This window comes from Orcinus orca, chromosome 19 (genome assembly GCF_937001465.1).
Source record: "Orcinus orca chromosome 19, mOrcOrc1.1, whole genome shotgun sequence".
Lineage (NCBI taxonomy): Eukaryota > Metazoa > Chordata > Mammalia > Artiodactyla > Delphinidae > Orcinus > Orcinus orca.
This window is the reverse complement of record NC_064577.1, coordinates 43,305,300-43,321,556: the sequence shown is the minus strand read 5'-3', so window position 1 is coordinate 43,321,556 and position 16,257 is coordinate 43,305,300. Positions and strand designations below refer to the sequence as shown.

The 16,257-nt window shown below is 54.7% G+C and overlaps 1 protein-coding gene across 6 annotated transcripts in view; it reads left to right on the top strand.

Annotated features, from left to right (window-relative positions):
- ARHGAP23 (Rho GTPase activating protein 23) overlaps positions 1–16,257 on the top strand; it is an 81,423-nt gene that overhangs the window by 44,427 nt on the left and 20,739 nt on the right. For 5 of the 6 annotated variants that reach the window (XM_049702703.1, XM_004282701.3, XM_049702701.1 and 2 more), the window contains exons 10-17: positions 85–142; positions 1,562–1,705; positions 6,650–6,967; positions 8,253–8,314; positions 8,579–8,709; positions 9,361–9,482; positions 11,100–11,255; positions 16,154–16,232. In XM_049702703.1, coding sequence (XP_049558660.1) covers positions 85–142; positions 1,562–1,705; positions 6,650–6,967; positions 8,253–8,314; positions 8,579–8,709; positions 9,361–9,482; positions 11,100–11,255; positions 16,154–16,232 — 1,070 coding nt within the window. The remainder of the gene's footprint in view (positions 1–84; positions 143–1,561; positions 1,706–6,649; positions 6,968–8,252; positions 8,315–8,578; positions 8,710–9,360; positions 9,483–11,099; positions 11,256–16,153; positions 16,233–16,257) is intronic. The other variant, XM_049702702.1, reaches the window with a different exon arrangement.

The following is a 16,257-nucleotide window of genomic DNA, read 5'->3' as shown; positions in this document are numbered from 1 at the left end:
CCTGCTTACCCCCAGAGGGCCTTTGAGCCTTGGGGCTTGTGGGAGGTCCTCCCACAGCCCTCATCCTCTGTCCTCACCCCGCAGGCGCCTGCCGAACCGCGTGCCCAGCCTGCGGATGCTCCGAAGCTTCTTCACTGATGGGGTGAGCGGCACGTGTGTGTGGGTGAGGGTGTCGGAGGTCTGGGGAGGGGCCCAGGGGCCCACCCCTCAGCTGGGGAGTCCAACCTTGGCAGAGGGACCCGGCCTGTGACTCCTGCAACCCGAAATGGGCCCCTCCGGCTCCCATCTCCTTCCGGCCTCGGCTGTCCCCGCACTCACCTCGTGTCGGCCATGTGACCCACCCTCTCTGTGGGCTCAGTCATCACCTAAAGACACCGTGAGCCTTCCTTCCCAAGGCCTTTGCACTGTCCTTCCAGCCGCCGCTCCCCCATCTCCCGTCTAGGAGGCCCTTTCCACGGCCCACATGCCACATGACTCACTTTTTTCACTTTCTTTCGATTTTTTTAGGCCTTCTGTGAAATTTCAGCCTTTATGCCTGATATTTCATGCCTCCCCTCACCACTCTGCTCTTCTCCTAGCACTTCTCATGTTACACAGTTTGTGCGTGCATCTCCTTTCTTGCCTGGCTCCCCAGCTTGAATGTAAGCTCCATGAGGGCAGGGATTTCATTCGTCTTATTCACTGTTTGACCCCTCCGCATACCTAAAACAGTGCCTACACAGTGGAGGCACTGGGTCAGTATTTGCATGGTGTCTTCAGGGGACAGGGGACACCCTGGAAAGGGGGGGGACACACAGGGTTGAGAGTGATGGAGAGGGTGAAATTTCCAGCCTCGGGACCTGGCTGTGCCGAGTCTTAATTGTGGCCCGTGGGATCTTCGTTGCCTCGTGCGGGGTCTTCGTTGCCTCGTGCGGGATCTAGTGCCCTGACCAGGGATCAAACTCTGGCCCCCTGCGTTGGGAGAGCAGAATCTTAACCACTGGACAACCAGGGAAGTCCCGACATAGAATCAGTTCTGAAATGACCTTAAATCTTTTTGATTATGGTTGGGTTGGAAAAGGCATATTGATTTTAAATGTCACCTGGCTTATTCCTTATCACGTCCTCTGCTTACTTAACTATCCCTTGACCTGTCACCTCTACTGCTGGAGTCCTGCTGACACTATCACTTCCTCTGTTTAACCCCTTGTGGACATGACTACCTGCTCCACTAACTCGGTCTTTGTTGATGTTCCCACTTCCTCTGTTTATGTAACTCCATGTGGACACAATCACTTCCTCTGCTTCCTTAGTTCCTTCAAATCTATAAAGTTAAGCGTGGTGAGGCATGTGGCCTGCAGGTCATAGCCTTTCCTCCTTTCTGGCTTCCCCATCACATATGTCTCATGACCTCAACACAGATGGGTCAGAGAGGGTAAGCAAGGCCCATGAGGCCACACAGCACAGCAGAGCGTAGCACAGGCATATGCCAGGCCCTTGTGGCTGCAAATGGTCCATGGGGCTTCTGAGATGCTGGCACTGTGGGAGCCACCCTAAATTGCCCTCTGTCGTCTCTCTGCAGTCCTTGGATAGCTGGGGCACTTCCGAAGACGCTGACGCTCCTTCCAAGCGACACTCAACCTCTGACCTCTCGGACGCAACCTTCAGCGACATCAGGAGAGAAGGCTGGTTGTATTATAAGCAGGTCCTCACCAAGAAGGGGAAGGTAAGATGGCTGGAGGAATGAGCTGGAGGTGGATGGAAGCTGGCTCCAGCAGAACTCCCAGCTTTTCCTACACCCACCCTCTGGAGCTAAGGAGAGCCAGCTGAGGCTGCAGCATGAGGGGTAGAGGTTAGATGCTAGGAAGAACTTCCTGGGGGTCCTAAAGAACTCATGAAAAAGAGTTAACCAGAGAGGTGGTCTTTGCTGTGGGGTGGATCTGATCCAGTTGTGCTTGGAATTCTGACAGAACCATCCCATGGTTGATCCTTGGTTGGCAGATCACCCCCAAAATGGCCACTGGGGCTCATGGAAAATGAGAGCAAGGCCAGCGTGATTCTTTTAGGGGAGCTGAAGCCCCAAAAGAAAGCAGAGGTTAGCCTTTTCAAGGCCAGCAAAGGTTCTAGTCTTCATCCTAAGGGCAACTAAAAGCCCCTGGGGCCTCTTCCACTGGGCTTCCTGGGGAGTGAATTAAGAGAGAGCCGGAGGGAGGCAAGAAGACCGGTTTGGGGCCGCCACAGAGATCCAGGTGAGAGATGAAGGGGGCTTGGGCCTGAGGCCGGGAGGTAAGCAGGATCCCGAGGGGAGAAGGCGGGGCCCCTGGGTCCATGGAGTACAATCCCGGGTTCCAGGCAGCAGAAGAGGGAGGAGGAGGCCGCCCGACTGCCGTCACCCGAGCGGCCCAGGCAGAGTGGAGCAGAGAGGTTAGCATGAGCCTGGGCTTGGCTCCTCACTGTGCCATGAGCTGCTGGGGGAGCTTGTTTGGCTCACCTACCAGTTTCCTCGTATGTAAATGGAGCAAATGATAATCACTAGCTCATACACCCTTGCTGAGGATTAAATGAGATGATCTAAGCAAAAAGCGCTCACCCAGTGCCTGGCCCCCGGGAGCAGCTATCCTGCTTAATGCTATTATTTGAATTTTCCACCCTGCCTTCTAAGGGCCTTGTACCTGAAAAGAACATAAGCTTTGAAGTCAGACAGCCTTGGAATTCCTGCCCAGCCACTTATCAAGCATAAGGCTTAGGGCAACCCCCTTAACGTCTGAGCCTCACTTTTCTGATCTGTAAGATGGGGACAGTGTTGTTCTACTCCAAGGGCCAGTGTGAGGGTGAAGTGAGAAGTGTAGTCCAGGCAGGAGCGGCACTCATCTGTGCCCTCGTCCAGCCCGCAGATAATGATGAACAGCCTACCCTGCTCCAATTCTCCGTTGAGGTTCCGGGGATTCAGTGGTGAGGGAGCCAGGCCAGTCCTGCCCTGCTGGGGTTCCTGCTGGGCAGAGAAGGCATTTGTTGCTTACCAGTTACCAGTGCTTGACTGCTGTGATGGGGGAGTTCAGGGGAGCGGCATATATTAGCGTATAACCCTGACCTCAGCAGGGTGGGAGGGGGTGTCTGGAAGGCTGTGAAGGGTGTGTGGGAGTCCACACAAAGGAGGGAGGTGGGGGTGTGGTCTGACAGGGGAGATGCCCTCCTGCACGGCTAGGAGCAGGGTGGCAGGGGGTGCTGGGCAGCTGGGAGCCAGGGCAAGAGATGGAAGCCGGGTGGGGTGTCGGGCGCCTGGGCGCGGGCGCATCGCTCAGGGTGAGCCTTTGCAGGCATTTAAGGGTGGGGTGTGGGAGGTGTGAGCCCAGGAGGTAAGTGTTGCATCTGTGACAGGAGGAGACAAGGCCATTGCTGCTGTCCAGGTGAGCGAGGGGAGTGGGACCAAGGGGAGGGGACACCTTAGAGAGATTCAGGGGTAAGGAAAGCCTGGGCGGGCGGAGGGCTGGGAGGTGAGGGAGGATGGAGGAGGTTCCTGGGGTCCCAGCTTGGGCTGTGCGGTCAGAGAGTGGTGGGACCCTTCCCAGAGCCACAGGGCACCGGAGGGGTAGGTTTGGGGAGAGGAAGCCAAGAGGTTCCTTTGGGGCCTATGGAGTCCGAGGGCCCTGGCGCACACTTCTGCGGAGGTGTCCTGGCAACAGAGGCTCTGAGGGTGTGGCATTGGGAGGAGGTCCACCTGGGGAGGGCATTTGTCCATCGGAGAGGACACAAGCACCTGCAGCCATGGGCGCGGGAACACTGAGGGAGAAAGCAAGAGACGGCCGGGCCTCGGGAGGAAGTGGGGGACGGAGGCCAAGGAGGAGGAGCCAGGTGTGGACGAAGACTTCCAGCCCGAGGCTTGAGCCCTTCGGAGGGCCTGGTGACAACTGCTGACTTCTGCCTGCCCCATAGCCTGCCCCCAGCTCTGGGTGGCCTCTGGCAGCCCAGACGCAGTGTCTCCTGGGCAGGGAGAGGACCTGGCCCCTTCCTGCTCACTGGTCGGTTCTGAAGGAGAGGGCTTTCCACTCCCATCTGGTCTCTCGGTCTGTCCAGGGTCCTGATCGCCAGCCAGATGTTGTCTGCTTCAGCAAGTCCAGCCTCTCCCCGCCCCCAGCTCCCAGTCTCTTTTGGAGACCACTGACTGTCAGGCGGAGGAGGGCGTGGGTGGGTATGACCCATCCCTGCAGCCACAGACCCAGCGTTTGAGCTGGATGCAACGTGGAGACCAGCTGGCTCACCTCTCGTTTTTACCAGTAGGGCATACTGATGCTAGGGGAGGGGGCCTGACTTATCCAAGGTCACCTAGCTGGTTCAGTCTCAAAGGGGCACCCTTGTCACCACCTCACTCTGACACTAAACTTCTCCTGGAGGGCCCTACTGTCTCCTGCTCTGAACGTCCCTGCCTTGGTCCAGCAGGTATGTGATGATGGGCAGGGTTCATGGCTGGCTGTGGCTATGCTCACCTGCCAGCCATGAAGTCTCCTCATCTGGTTTGCTCTGAAGATAGAAGCTTGGGCTGGGTGTGGAGTCGTAGGTGGGCCGTGAGCCAGAGGAAAGGAGCCCTTGATCTGATGGGGGAGATGGAACCCCCGCCTGCAGGGTGTTCTGAGGCCGATTAATTCATTTATTCAGTAAATATTGATGAGCACTTACCCTGTGCCAGCATGGCTCTAGGCCCAGGAGTATGGAGGTAAGAGGGCAGATGAGCTCCCTGCGCCAGGAGCTTTCTCTGTACTGGAGAAAGCCACCCACAGCCAGTAACCTGAGACTACAGTGGGCACTCAGGGAATATGAACAGGGTGATGTGATTGCCTTTAAGTTGGGAGGAAGCCGGGGGCTGCCGTTAGGGGAAAAATGCTTAGAGGCGGCCTCGCTGAGGAGGTGATGTTGATGACCTTGAGCTCAGACCTTAAGGGCGAGAAGGAAGCAGCCACGTGGAGAAGCAAGAGAAGGGGCTCTGGGCAGAAGGAATAGCACATGCAGAGGCCCCGGGAAAGGAAAGGCTTGGCTTGTTCACTGGAAAAGCCCCCTGTGTCTCGACATTGTGAGAAAGAAAGAGGGATGGGTTAGGAGAGGCAGGGACCAGATCACAGAAGAGCTTAGATTCGATTCCAAGGGCGATGGGAAGCCATGAGAGGGCACTAAGCAGGGGAGAGACAGGACTTCGTTTACATTTTCAAATGGCCACTGCAGCTGCTGCGTGGAGAAGAGGTTGCAGGAAGGAGAGTGGAGCCTGGGATGGTTTGTGCAGTGGTCCAGGCAAGAGGTATTGATGGTGTGGGCAAGGTGGTGGCAGGAAAGATGGAGGCAGGTGATATTTTGGAAGCAGAACAGTTGTGATTTCCTGACGGGTTGGATGTCAGGGGTGAAGAATGAGGAGGAGTCAAGGGCAGCTCCCAAGTTTCTGGGCAACTGGGTGGATTTACTGAGCTGCAAAAGATGGAGGTGGGGGTGGAGAACAGGTTTGATGGGCCCCCGTAGTGAGCAAGCGGCACCTGCAGTGCCCGTGGGATGCAAATGGAGACACTGAGCACACAGTTGGAGGTACTGGAGTGTGGCTCCGGGGAGATGCTGGGCCAGGGGTACATCTGGGCATCACCATCAGCAGACAGACAGGATTTAAAGCCATGGGTGTGGATGGCATCATGGGGGAGGCATGCAGGAGGAGGAGGGCCGAGGACAAAGTTCTGGAGCTCCCCTTCCTTTAGGGCAGGGACTGTCAGCCTCAGCACTGTTGACATTTTGGACCAGATGATTCTTTGCTGCGGGGCTGTCCTGGGCATCCGACATGTTTAGCAGCATCCCTGGCCTCTACCCACTAGATGCCATAGCATTTCCCCAGGTGCGACAACTGAAAACGTCTTCAGACAAATGTCCCCTGACGGCTGTTTGCCCTGGTTGAGAACCGCTGGTGTAGAGGATGTTGGGTGGAGGGGACCAGAGAAGGAGCCAGAGGAGTTAGGAGGAAAACCACGAACCGTAGGGTCCTGGTACCAAGAGAGAGTTTGGAGAGGGAAGAAGTGACCGCTCGCTGGGTCATATGCCACCGAGAGGCTAAGCAAAGGGCTGAGAAGTGCCCAGATGCTGCCACTGGCTTCGGCAACATGGCGCCTGGGTGACCTGGCGAGCAGCTTCCCAGGAAGGGGATACTGAGTTGAGTCTTGAGTGAGAGGCAAAGAAGCGGGGAGAGCAAGTGTGGTTGACAACTTTTGACTAGCTTTGCCCGGAGGGAAGCAGTATGTGGACCAGGAATGGCTTAGGAGGATTTTATGTAAGGTGGGTCATGTTTGGTGGGGGGGCCCGATTGCCCTCTGGAGCCCCCTGCTGGTTCTCTGGGGCATTGCCAACGGCAGAGGAGCGGTAAAGCGAAGGTTGGGGGCCCTCTGCGGGGACTGAGAACGATGGGTACGGGTGTCCAGGCCGGTGAGGGGCTGAGAGACTTGGGGGACTGTGGGCAGGAGGCTGCCCCAGGTGCCGGCGGGAGTGGAGCAGAGGGCTCCCGGCGGCCAGTGGGGTGGGGTCCCCACTGCTGTCCACTGTCTGCAGCGCCTAGGGCCCCCTTGGGCTCTGGGGTCGGGGAGGAGGGCAGGCCTGGCTTCTCACCCCCTCCCCCTCCCCTCTCTCCCCCTCTCCCCGTGTCTCCCTGCAGAAAGCTGGCGGCGGCCTGCGCCAGTGGAAGCGGGTGTACGCCGCGCTGCGGGCGCGCTCGCTCTCGCTGAGCAAGGAGCGGCGGGAGCCCGGGCCGGCGGCGGCGGGGGCGGCGGCGGCCGTCGCAGGTGAGGACGAGGCGGCGCCCGTCTGCATCGGCTCCTGCCTGGTGGACATCTCCTACAGCGAGACCAAGAGGAGGCACGTGTTCCGGCTGACCACCGCTGACTTCTGTGAATATCTCTTTCAGGCTGAGGACCGGGATGACATGCTGGGCTGGATCAGAGCGATCCGAGAGAACAGCAGGGCCGAGGGCGAGGTGAGGGCCCGGCCCGGCCCCAGCCGGGCCAGGGAGGGCAGGGCAGGCCCCGGGCGCCTCTCGCCTGCCGGGATCCTCCCTTCACCGCTCTGAGCCTCAGTCCCCTCCTGCATAAAATGGGCTGACAGGAGTACCCCTTGCAACCGTGCCCTCCAAGGGTTTGGTGTGAAGAGACGATGCTTGGGGCAGTGGCTCACAGAGGACCTGGCGTCTTTAGTGTTCCATGACTGGCAGGAACAATAATAGCTGCAGGAACGACAGTAATTGTTATTATCGTCATCGTTATGACCGCCTTGGGCAGGCTCTGCCACAGAGGGGTCAGCTCCCGGCCAACCTCAGCCTCTTGCTGGAGGTTTGGGAGGCGGGGGTCTCCTGTGGAATTATTACAGAAAGGGGTGCCCCTGGGCCAAAACTGTGGCTGGCCCCTCTGACAGGGCTGGCCTGTCTGCAGGGGCACAAACACATTGACCTTGGGAGGAGGCCAAGAGGATCGGCCTTGGCAGCAGGCAGCAGGGGCTGAGCCAAGGGCTTTGGCAGGGACTCCAGGAGCATTTTTATGTGACGCCCCCTCCTGGGCAGCTGCAGCTGCACACTAGGAGCCTGGGCTGGGCTTCCTGCCTCCGCCCACCCCCTCCGCCAGGTGCCTCTGGACACCTGCGCAGAGTTATGTGGGGGTCCTGGGCTTGGCGGCCGGTCTCTGCCAGGAGGATGGTGTGGCTTGGGCCCTGGTCCAGATGTGCAACTGCTCTGGCCACAGGTAGAGGGGTGCTAGTGCACGCTGAGGACACCATCTCACTGAACCAGGCTCTGCCTCCCCAGGACATTGTCGTTCCTCACTGCAAGGAGGAAAGCACCTGAAATTTGGGGCCCTTTTCTGGGGGGACTGGCTGGGCTGTCCCCGACAGGCACTGTCTGAGGGTCCCAAGTCAACTTCATTATTGCAATAGCTGCCTCTTGTGGGGCACCTCATCGGTGCCTTGCCAGGACTGTGATGAGTGCCATGTGCATAATTCCGCACCCTAACCCTGAGGGTGCCACGTTGTCTCCCCATGTTACTGCTGAGGAGACTGAGGCTCAGAGAGGCTAAGTGGATTGCCCAAGGTCACACAGCTGGTGAGGGGGTGCTCGGGAGTCCGGCCCTGGTCTTCCTCGCTCCAGGGTCTGCACCCTTCAGCTGGCAGGTGGAGGAGAGGGGAGGCGAGGCCGAGGCAGGGGCCACGGAGAAGCCCTGGGTGGGCTGGCCATGGGCACTGACGGGGTCTGCTTTCTCTTCCGCCTCCTCCAGGACCCCGGCTGTGCCAACCAAGCTCTGATCAGCAAGAAGCTTAATGATTATCGCAAAGTGAGGTGAGGCCCAGCCCTCATGGAGCAGTCCTGGCCATGGGGTGGGAGACACCTTGGGCAGAGGTCGTCCTCCTGACCCACCTTCAGACCTGAGGGTGGCCCCTGAATTGCCCTCTGCTGGGGGCAGGGAGGGTGGCAGGGGCATTGAGGCCTCCAGTCCCCAGAAGGGCACGGACGGGATGGAGGGGAGGTCTGAAGAGGTGGGAGGCCAGGGCAGGTGGCGTGCTGGGTCACCCCAGTGAAGATCTCTCCCCTCTTCCCACACAGCCATAGCTCTGGGCCCAAAGCTGATTCCTCCCCCAAAGGCTCTCGTGGCCTGGGGGGCCTCAAGTCTGAGTTCCTCAAACAGAGTACAGCACGTGGCCTCAGGACTCAGGACCAGGCTGCAGGGAGCAAGGGTAGGAAGGCGGCTGCTAAGGGGGTGGTGTGCACCCATGTGTGGGGAGGGCGGGTCAGCCTGTGGGTCTGCATGGGAGCAGAGGGCCTGTGTGTGTGTGTGTCAGGCGGTGTGTGTGCCTGTAGGTGTGTGCCACGGTTATCCTCGTGTGTCTGCCCATGTGTGCACGCCTGTGAGGGTCCGGGGGCCCTCAGGATCTCAGGGCTGGAAGGGCCCGGAGCCTGATTTCCCTCCATGACATCCCAGCTGTGTGGTCCTCCGGTCTCCGCTTGCGTCCCTTCAGGAGCAGGAGCCTCATCCTCTCTGCAGGCAGCCTTTTCCATCTTCACACACTTTTGGCCATTAGAAAGTTCTTCCTTCGGCTGTACCAGAATCTATGGCTCCCACCTTGTTGTTTTAGCCATACAGAAGTCCTTATATTACTCTGAGGCCTCTCTTCTCTAGGGTAGGTAGACACCCTCATCTCTTCGGCCTTCTCTGCTGGGATATTATAATTTGCCATCAGCCCTCAGCATCCCGGTTGCTTCTCTGATGGAGTCCTCATACGTCCAGTGTGTGAATGTGGTGTGTGAGTGTGTGTGACCTAGTGCAGTGGCTGCCCCTCCCCGGGCCCCCAGCTCACCCTGCCTCTCTCTGCCTTCCCCAACCCCAGATGACAGTGTCTCCACCCCCAAAACCCCCTGGGGCATCAACATCATCAAGAAGAACAAGAAGGCAGCCCCCAGGGCATTTGGGGTCCGACTGGAGGAGTGCCAGCCAGCCACAGAGAACCAGGTGGGTTCCCGCCGTGCTCCAGAGCCAGCAGGGAAGTGGGGAGACCGAGACACAGAGAGTCAGAGCTGCAAGGGACTTTGGAGCCAGCTCTCCACCACGTCTCACAGACACAGCTGGGGAAGCAGCCCTGCGAGGGAGCAGCAGAGTTGAGACAGAGCCCAGAATCCCTGGCGCCCAGCTGGTGCTCTTTCTCAGATCATGGCGAGGCTTTGGTGCGATTTCTGCTCCCAGACCGGAGACAGTGAAAGCCTTAGTAACCACCAGAACCTCTGGGCTCCGGCTTTGCACTGCCGCCATCTTGTCCTCCCTACCTCTGGCCCACTGGTGGAGAATGCTGTTCTTTGTTTCTTCTGTTGAAGTGTAGTTGCTGTACAATGTTATATGTTACAGGTGTACGATGTAGTGATTCCGTTTTTAAAGGTTATACTCCATTTATAGTTATTATAAAATATTGGCTATATTCCCTGTGTTGTACAGTATATCCTTGTAGCTTATTTTCTACCTAATAGTGTGTACCTCTTAGTTCCCTAGCCCTATACTTCCCCTCCCCTCTTTCCTCTCCCCACTGGTAACCACTAGTTTGTTCTCTGTATCTGTGAGTCCGCTTCTTTTTTGCTATATTCACTAGTTTGTTTTATTTTTTAGATTCCACATGTAAGTGAGATCGTACAGTATTCGGCTTTTTCTCTCTGGCTTATTTCATGTAGCATAGTGCCCTCCAGGTCCATCCATGTTGCTGCAAATGGCGAAATTTCATTCTTTTTTATGGCTGAGTAGTATTCCATTGTGTATAATATATATAGAGAGAGATATCTATATATAGATATCTATATACATCACATCTCCTTTATCCATTCATCTTTTTTTTTATCCATTCATCTTTGATGGACATTTAGTTTTCTTCCATATCTTGGCAATTGTAAATAATATTGCCGTGAACACTGGGGTGCATGTATCTTTTCGAATTAGTGTTTTTGTTTTTTTTTTTGATATATACTGAGGAGTGGAATTGCTGGGTCATATGGTAGCTCTACTGTTAGTTTTTTTGAGAAACCTCCATACTGTTTTCCACAGTGGCTACACCAGTTTACGTTCCCACCAACAGTGTACGAGGGTTCCCTTTTCTCCACATCCTCGCCAACATTTGTTATTTGTGGCCTTTTTGATGACAGCCATTCTGAAAGGTGTGAACTGATATCTCATTGTGGTTTTGATTTGCATTTCCCTGATGACTGGCGATGTTGAGCATCTTTTCATGTGCCTCTTGGCCATCTGCATTTCCTCTTTGGAAAAATGTCTATTCAGTTCTTCTACCCATTTTTTAAATCGGGTTTTTGTATTATTATTTTTTTTTTGGCCGTGTCTCGCGGCTTGTGGGATCTTAGTTCCCTGACCAGGGATCGAACCTGGGCCCCCAGCAGTGGAAGTGCAGAGTCCTAACCACTGGTCCGCCAGCGAATTCCCAGGTCGTTTGTATTTTTGATGTTGAGTTGTATGAGCTGTTTATGTATGTTGGCTATTAATCCCTTATTAGTCGGTCGTATCATTTGCAAGTATTTTCTCCCAGAGAATGCTGTTCTTACTCTTCCTAACACCCCTGCCCTGCTGTGTCCCCAGCGTGTCCCCCTGATCGTGGCTGCATGCTGTCGCATTGTGGAGGCACGGGGGCTGGAGTCCACAGGCATTTACCGGGTGCCAGGCAACAACGCAGTGGTGTCCAGCCTGCAGGAGCAGCTCAACCGTGGCCCCGGGGACATCAACCTGCAGGATGAGGTGAGTGTGACTGGGGGGCGTCGGCCTATGGAAGGGGGGCCAATGTGGTGGTGTCTGTTGTGTTCATTGTACCCTATGGTGTGCCTGGCACTGGGTCAGGGCCCCAAGGCAAGACGCAACTTGCCTTTGCAGGCCAGCCGTGAGGAAGGGCATCACCCCAGCTGCAGCCATGGCCTGAGAGCCTGGAGGCAGAGGCTGGTAGGTGACAGTCTTTTGGGCCTTGAGGATGAATAGAGTCCACGAAAAGCCAGCGAAAGCCAGGAAAGGGCACTCCAGGCAGAGGGAACAGCCTGGGGAAAGGCGTGGGCCCCTAAGGTTTGCCGGCAGTCACCATACCTTCTCTGTAAAGGGCCAGGTAGCAAGTATTCCAGGGCTTTGGTTACCACATGGTCTGTTGCAAACCCTTCTCTTCCTTATCCTCTTCCTTCTCTTCCTTCTTTTTCTTCACAATCTTTTAAAGATGCAAAACCCATTCTTAGCTCAAGGGCCACACAAAATCAGGTCGTTGGCTGGATTTGACCTGCGGGCCAAGGTTTGCAGACACCTGGTTAGAAGGGGAGTATATGGTGTTTGCTGGAGCGGACAGCAACGTGGGTCGTTGATCAGATGAGACAAGAGCAGCTCGTGAAGGGATCTGACAACCACACAAGAGTTTGCAGCAGGTTATAGTAACTATAAATGGAATATAACCTTTAAAAATTGTGAATCACTATGCTGTACCCCTGAAACATATAATACTGTACATCAACTAGACCTCAATTTAAAAAAATGATGTGTTTAGAGCAGGAATAAAAAATTACATACCGGGGCTCTGGATCCACTTAAGATAGAGCAAACACACTCTGTCCAGTCTTTCCTACTGATTACATCTAATAATCCTGGACAGAACATATAAAGTAACTATCAAATAACTCTGAAAAGTGGATAACGGCAGACCAAGGAGGCAGAGTGCAGCATTCCAAAGATCTAGGCCATCTAATGCAGACTTCCGAGATGCCTGTCCTGTCTAAAAATGTTTCCGTACTTTCACTACAACTCGTCATTTCTGCTATAGAGAGAAATGTTAATATCTCTAAACAGTGTTCACAGTCCTCTTTTGGAGAATTCTGGATTCCTCCAGAATTCTGCTCTAACAATCATCTCCTCTTTCTCTTGTGCTGTGAACTGAATCGTGTCCTCCCAAAATTTATACGTTGAAGCCCTAACTCCCAAGATGAGTGTATTTGGAGATAGGGCCGATTAGGAGGTAATTAAGGTTAAATGAAGTCATAAAGTCAGGGCCCTGGTACAATAGGATTAGTGTCCTTGTGAAAGGAGACACCAGAGAGCTCCCTGCCTCACCTGCTCCATCTTGTAAGGACACAGCAAGAAGGTGGCTGCCTGCAAACCAGGAAGGGAACCCTCATCAAAGACTGAATGGGCCGGCACCTTGTTCTTAGATTTCCCAGACTCCAGAGTTGTGAGAAAAGAAATTTCTGTTATTTAAGCCAAAAAAAAAAAAAAAAGAGTTTGCAGCAGGTTATATGTCAATTATATCTCAGTAGAACTGGGGAAAATATCCAAATAAATATTTCAACAAAAAAAAAGAGTTTGCAGCAGGGGCAGTGTTTCCCAGAACCCTAAGGTTCCCCAGAGGTGCTGTGGGAGGCCAGGACCCCCCATCTAGAGTAACCTGCTTTGCTCTGTCTGCTTTTTTATGTCGGTTTTTTTCATATTGGGTTTTCATGTATCGTTTCACTTGACAAAAAGCACTCTGCTGGAAAAGATGTTTTGGAAAACCATGGATCTGGACAGTGAAGTCCCATGAGTCAACAGTACTCTGAAGCTGTATGTGAAAATGTAAGATAGTCTTCCTGTCCTTGGGAAGGAGCTAGGGAGACAAGATGAGTACGTGTGAAATAGTGGACAAGAGAAAAAGCTGGTTCTCATCAAGGACCAGATTGTTTGATGAGGAAGGAGAGGATGCTAGGGACTGGAGCAGGTGTTTGAAATCTTTGAAGGATGAATAGGAAGGGGCAGGTGAATAGGAAGGCAGTCCAGGCAGCAGGTGACAGCATTTTCCAAAATCCCAGAGAAGGGTCTGAGTGTCAGGACAGAGAATGGACCCACCTCCTGGGCTTGGCAGTGGAGAGGGTGAGGCCCAGGGCAGGGGACAGAGGGCTTTTGATGGCTTCACTAAAGCCTTTGACCTTGAGCCAATGGACAGTAGGGAGCCTTTGATGGTTCCTCAGCTGGGGAGGCATAAATGAGAGTAGGGTTTGAGGAAATAGTGCTTTAGCTTATGCCTAATGGATATGAATGAGGGAGGCCCAGAGCAGGGCATCTAGGGAAGAAATTACCGATATTGTGGGAGGGGTCAGGAGGTCTTGGTGGTCCCAGGGGGAGGGGGTAAGGAGGATGGGAGCAGCTCTAGGAGTTGGCTGCATGAGAGGGAGGAAGGAGGGGTAGCAAAGAGCTAAAAATTTGAGCTGCAGGCTGGTGGTATCTGTCCCTGGCAGACCAGGGGAGTAGGGCAGGAGAGGGAGGATGTGTCAGGTAGGGACCACATTGGACTTGGAGTGGTGGTAAGTCACCCACATGGGGGTGATGCATAATCAGGCACTAGACCGAGGGTGAATTGGGGAGTGAGCGTGGGGTCACGCTGGGGCACAGAGGTGAGACGACGGAGGGAGCTGCCGTCTGGGGAGAGGGTGGGCATGGGGACTGCAAGGGCCAGGCTCTGAGTGGGACAGAAGGAGAGGGCAGCTCAGGTGAGGCTGGGGATGGGGGGGGCAGATGTTTAGGCATAGGAGGGGTCACAAGGGACAGGGCAATTCTGGGATCTAATGTACAGCATGGTGACGATAATTAAATATTGTATACCTGAAATTTGCTAAGCTATTAGACCTTAAGTATTCCCAGCACAAAATAAAAGGTAACTATGTGAGGTGATAAGTGTTTTAATCAGCTTGATTGCGTGAATCATTACACAGGGTATAGATTTATCAAATCAATCACATTGTATATCGTAAATATATACAATTTTCATCTGTTAATTATACCTCAATAAAGGTGGAGTAAGTAACAACAACAGAACAACAACAAAAATGGCATTGTCACCGTCCATAATTGGTGGAATTCATCTTTTGTTGAAAAATCTAGAGTTCATATATTTTTTATTGCTTTTTATTTCATGATACAGATATTCCACAGATAATTTACATATTCTTTAGTAGTTAAGCATTTCGGTTGTTTCCAGTCTTTAGCCTTGATAAATTTTTCTCCAATGGGGGGAAAGAAAAAAAGAAGGACAGGGCAAGGCCTTGGGTTTGGCAGCTGGGAGATGAGAAGAGCCTACACATGAGGGCCAGGAGGCAGTGGAGGGAGGTGGGCAGGAGCCCACACTGGGTGTGCACATGAGCTGGGCCTCGTCCAGGGAGAAGAGGGACCAGGGTGGGGCCGTGCCGTGTGTGTTGGGTGTGTGATTTTGTCTCAGACATCAGTTTGTGTCATTTGTCACGGGGAGTGCTGGAAGTTAAGCGTTCCCATCGAGCCTCTGGACGGTCTGGCATTAAGCTGTGGACCCATGGTAATGAGTGTGTATATTGTTGAGTTGTGTGTCTCTGTTGGGGGTATTCTGTTGCTTTCTGGACATGAGTTATTCTGAGCAGTTCCTTTCAAGGGAGTTATCCTTGACTTTGTGCAGGCTGATGGTGCCCCCTGGTGGACAGGAGAGACACTGAGCCAGCCATTCTTTTATTCATTCTTGTATTCAACAACCATTTATTTAGATCAGAGATTCTCAACCTTGACCCTTTGGGCAGAATAATTCTTTTTTGTGGGAGGTTATCCTGTGCACTGGAGGAAGTTTAGAAGTATCCCTGGCCTCTGTCCACTAGATGCCAGTGGCACCCCCCGCTTGTGAAAACCAAACGGTTCCACACACTGCTAAACGTCCCTGGGGGCTGAGTCGCCCTGGTTGAGAATTCATGATTGAGACCATTTAAGTGCCAGGCTAATAGGGCTGGCTAGGTGATAGGAGCGCAGTGGGAATAAAACAGACAGGATCCCTGCCCCTCATGTGGCTTACAGATCCGCCAGGCAGGAACAAGGAAACGAATGCATACAGTAATGATCAACTGCGCGAAGTGCCACAGAAGGAAGAAAAGTCAGGGCTGTGCTACAGACGGCAGGCAGTGGTGATGGCAGCTGTGCCGCGAGGGTCGGGTCGGGGGAGGCCTCTCCGAAGACGTTTAGATTCGGGAGGAGCCAGTCATGTGAAGGGCAGGGGGAGGCGAGTTCTAGTGGAGGGAACCAGCCAGTGCAAAGGGCCTGGGACAAGAAGCCACCAGGCATGAACGTGAGCTGTGTCATGGATGAGGAGAGGGGTCCGGGATGACTCCCCTAAGCGGGGGGCGCTGGGAAGCAGGAGTTGGCACCAGCAGGCCTAATGGAGGTCCAGTGGGCAGGCTCGTGCGGGGATGGGTTTTGCTCACCTCTGTCCCCCACAGTGCCTGCACCAGGGAAGGGACCTGCTTCTTTCTCTGCGTGGACAAATGTCCGAGCCCACTGGGCCGGCTGGAGCAGGGTGGTGCTGGGGCCAGGTGGTGGAGGGGCTAGGACCTAGCTGGGGACTCTTTTCTACTGTGATGAGTCTTCTTAGCCCAGACAGTCCTGGTCTGGGGAGAGCTGGCTATGAGTGGGTCCCAGGGAGGGCCCAAGCCGGGCTGCACTGGGCTCTAGGGCTGGACAGGCATGGAGGTGTGGGCACCTGGACGGGGCCTGGCTGGCTCTGAACCTGGGGGCGTGGAGGCTTGGGCACCTGGGCGGGGCCTGGCTGGCTCTGAACCTGGGGGTGTGGAGGCTTGGGCACCTGGGCGGGGCCCTGCCTGTGGCCTGATGTCGTTGCCCCTCCCCAGCGCTGGCAGGACCTCAACGTGATCAGCAGCCTGCTCAAGTCCTTCTTCCGAAAGCTGCCTGAGCCTCTTTTCACCGATGGTGAGTAGGGGGTGGAAGTGGAAGA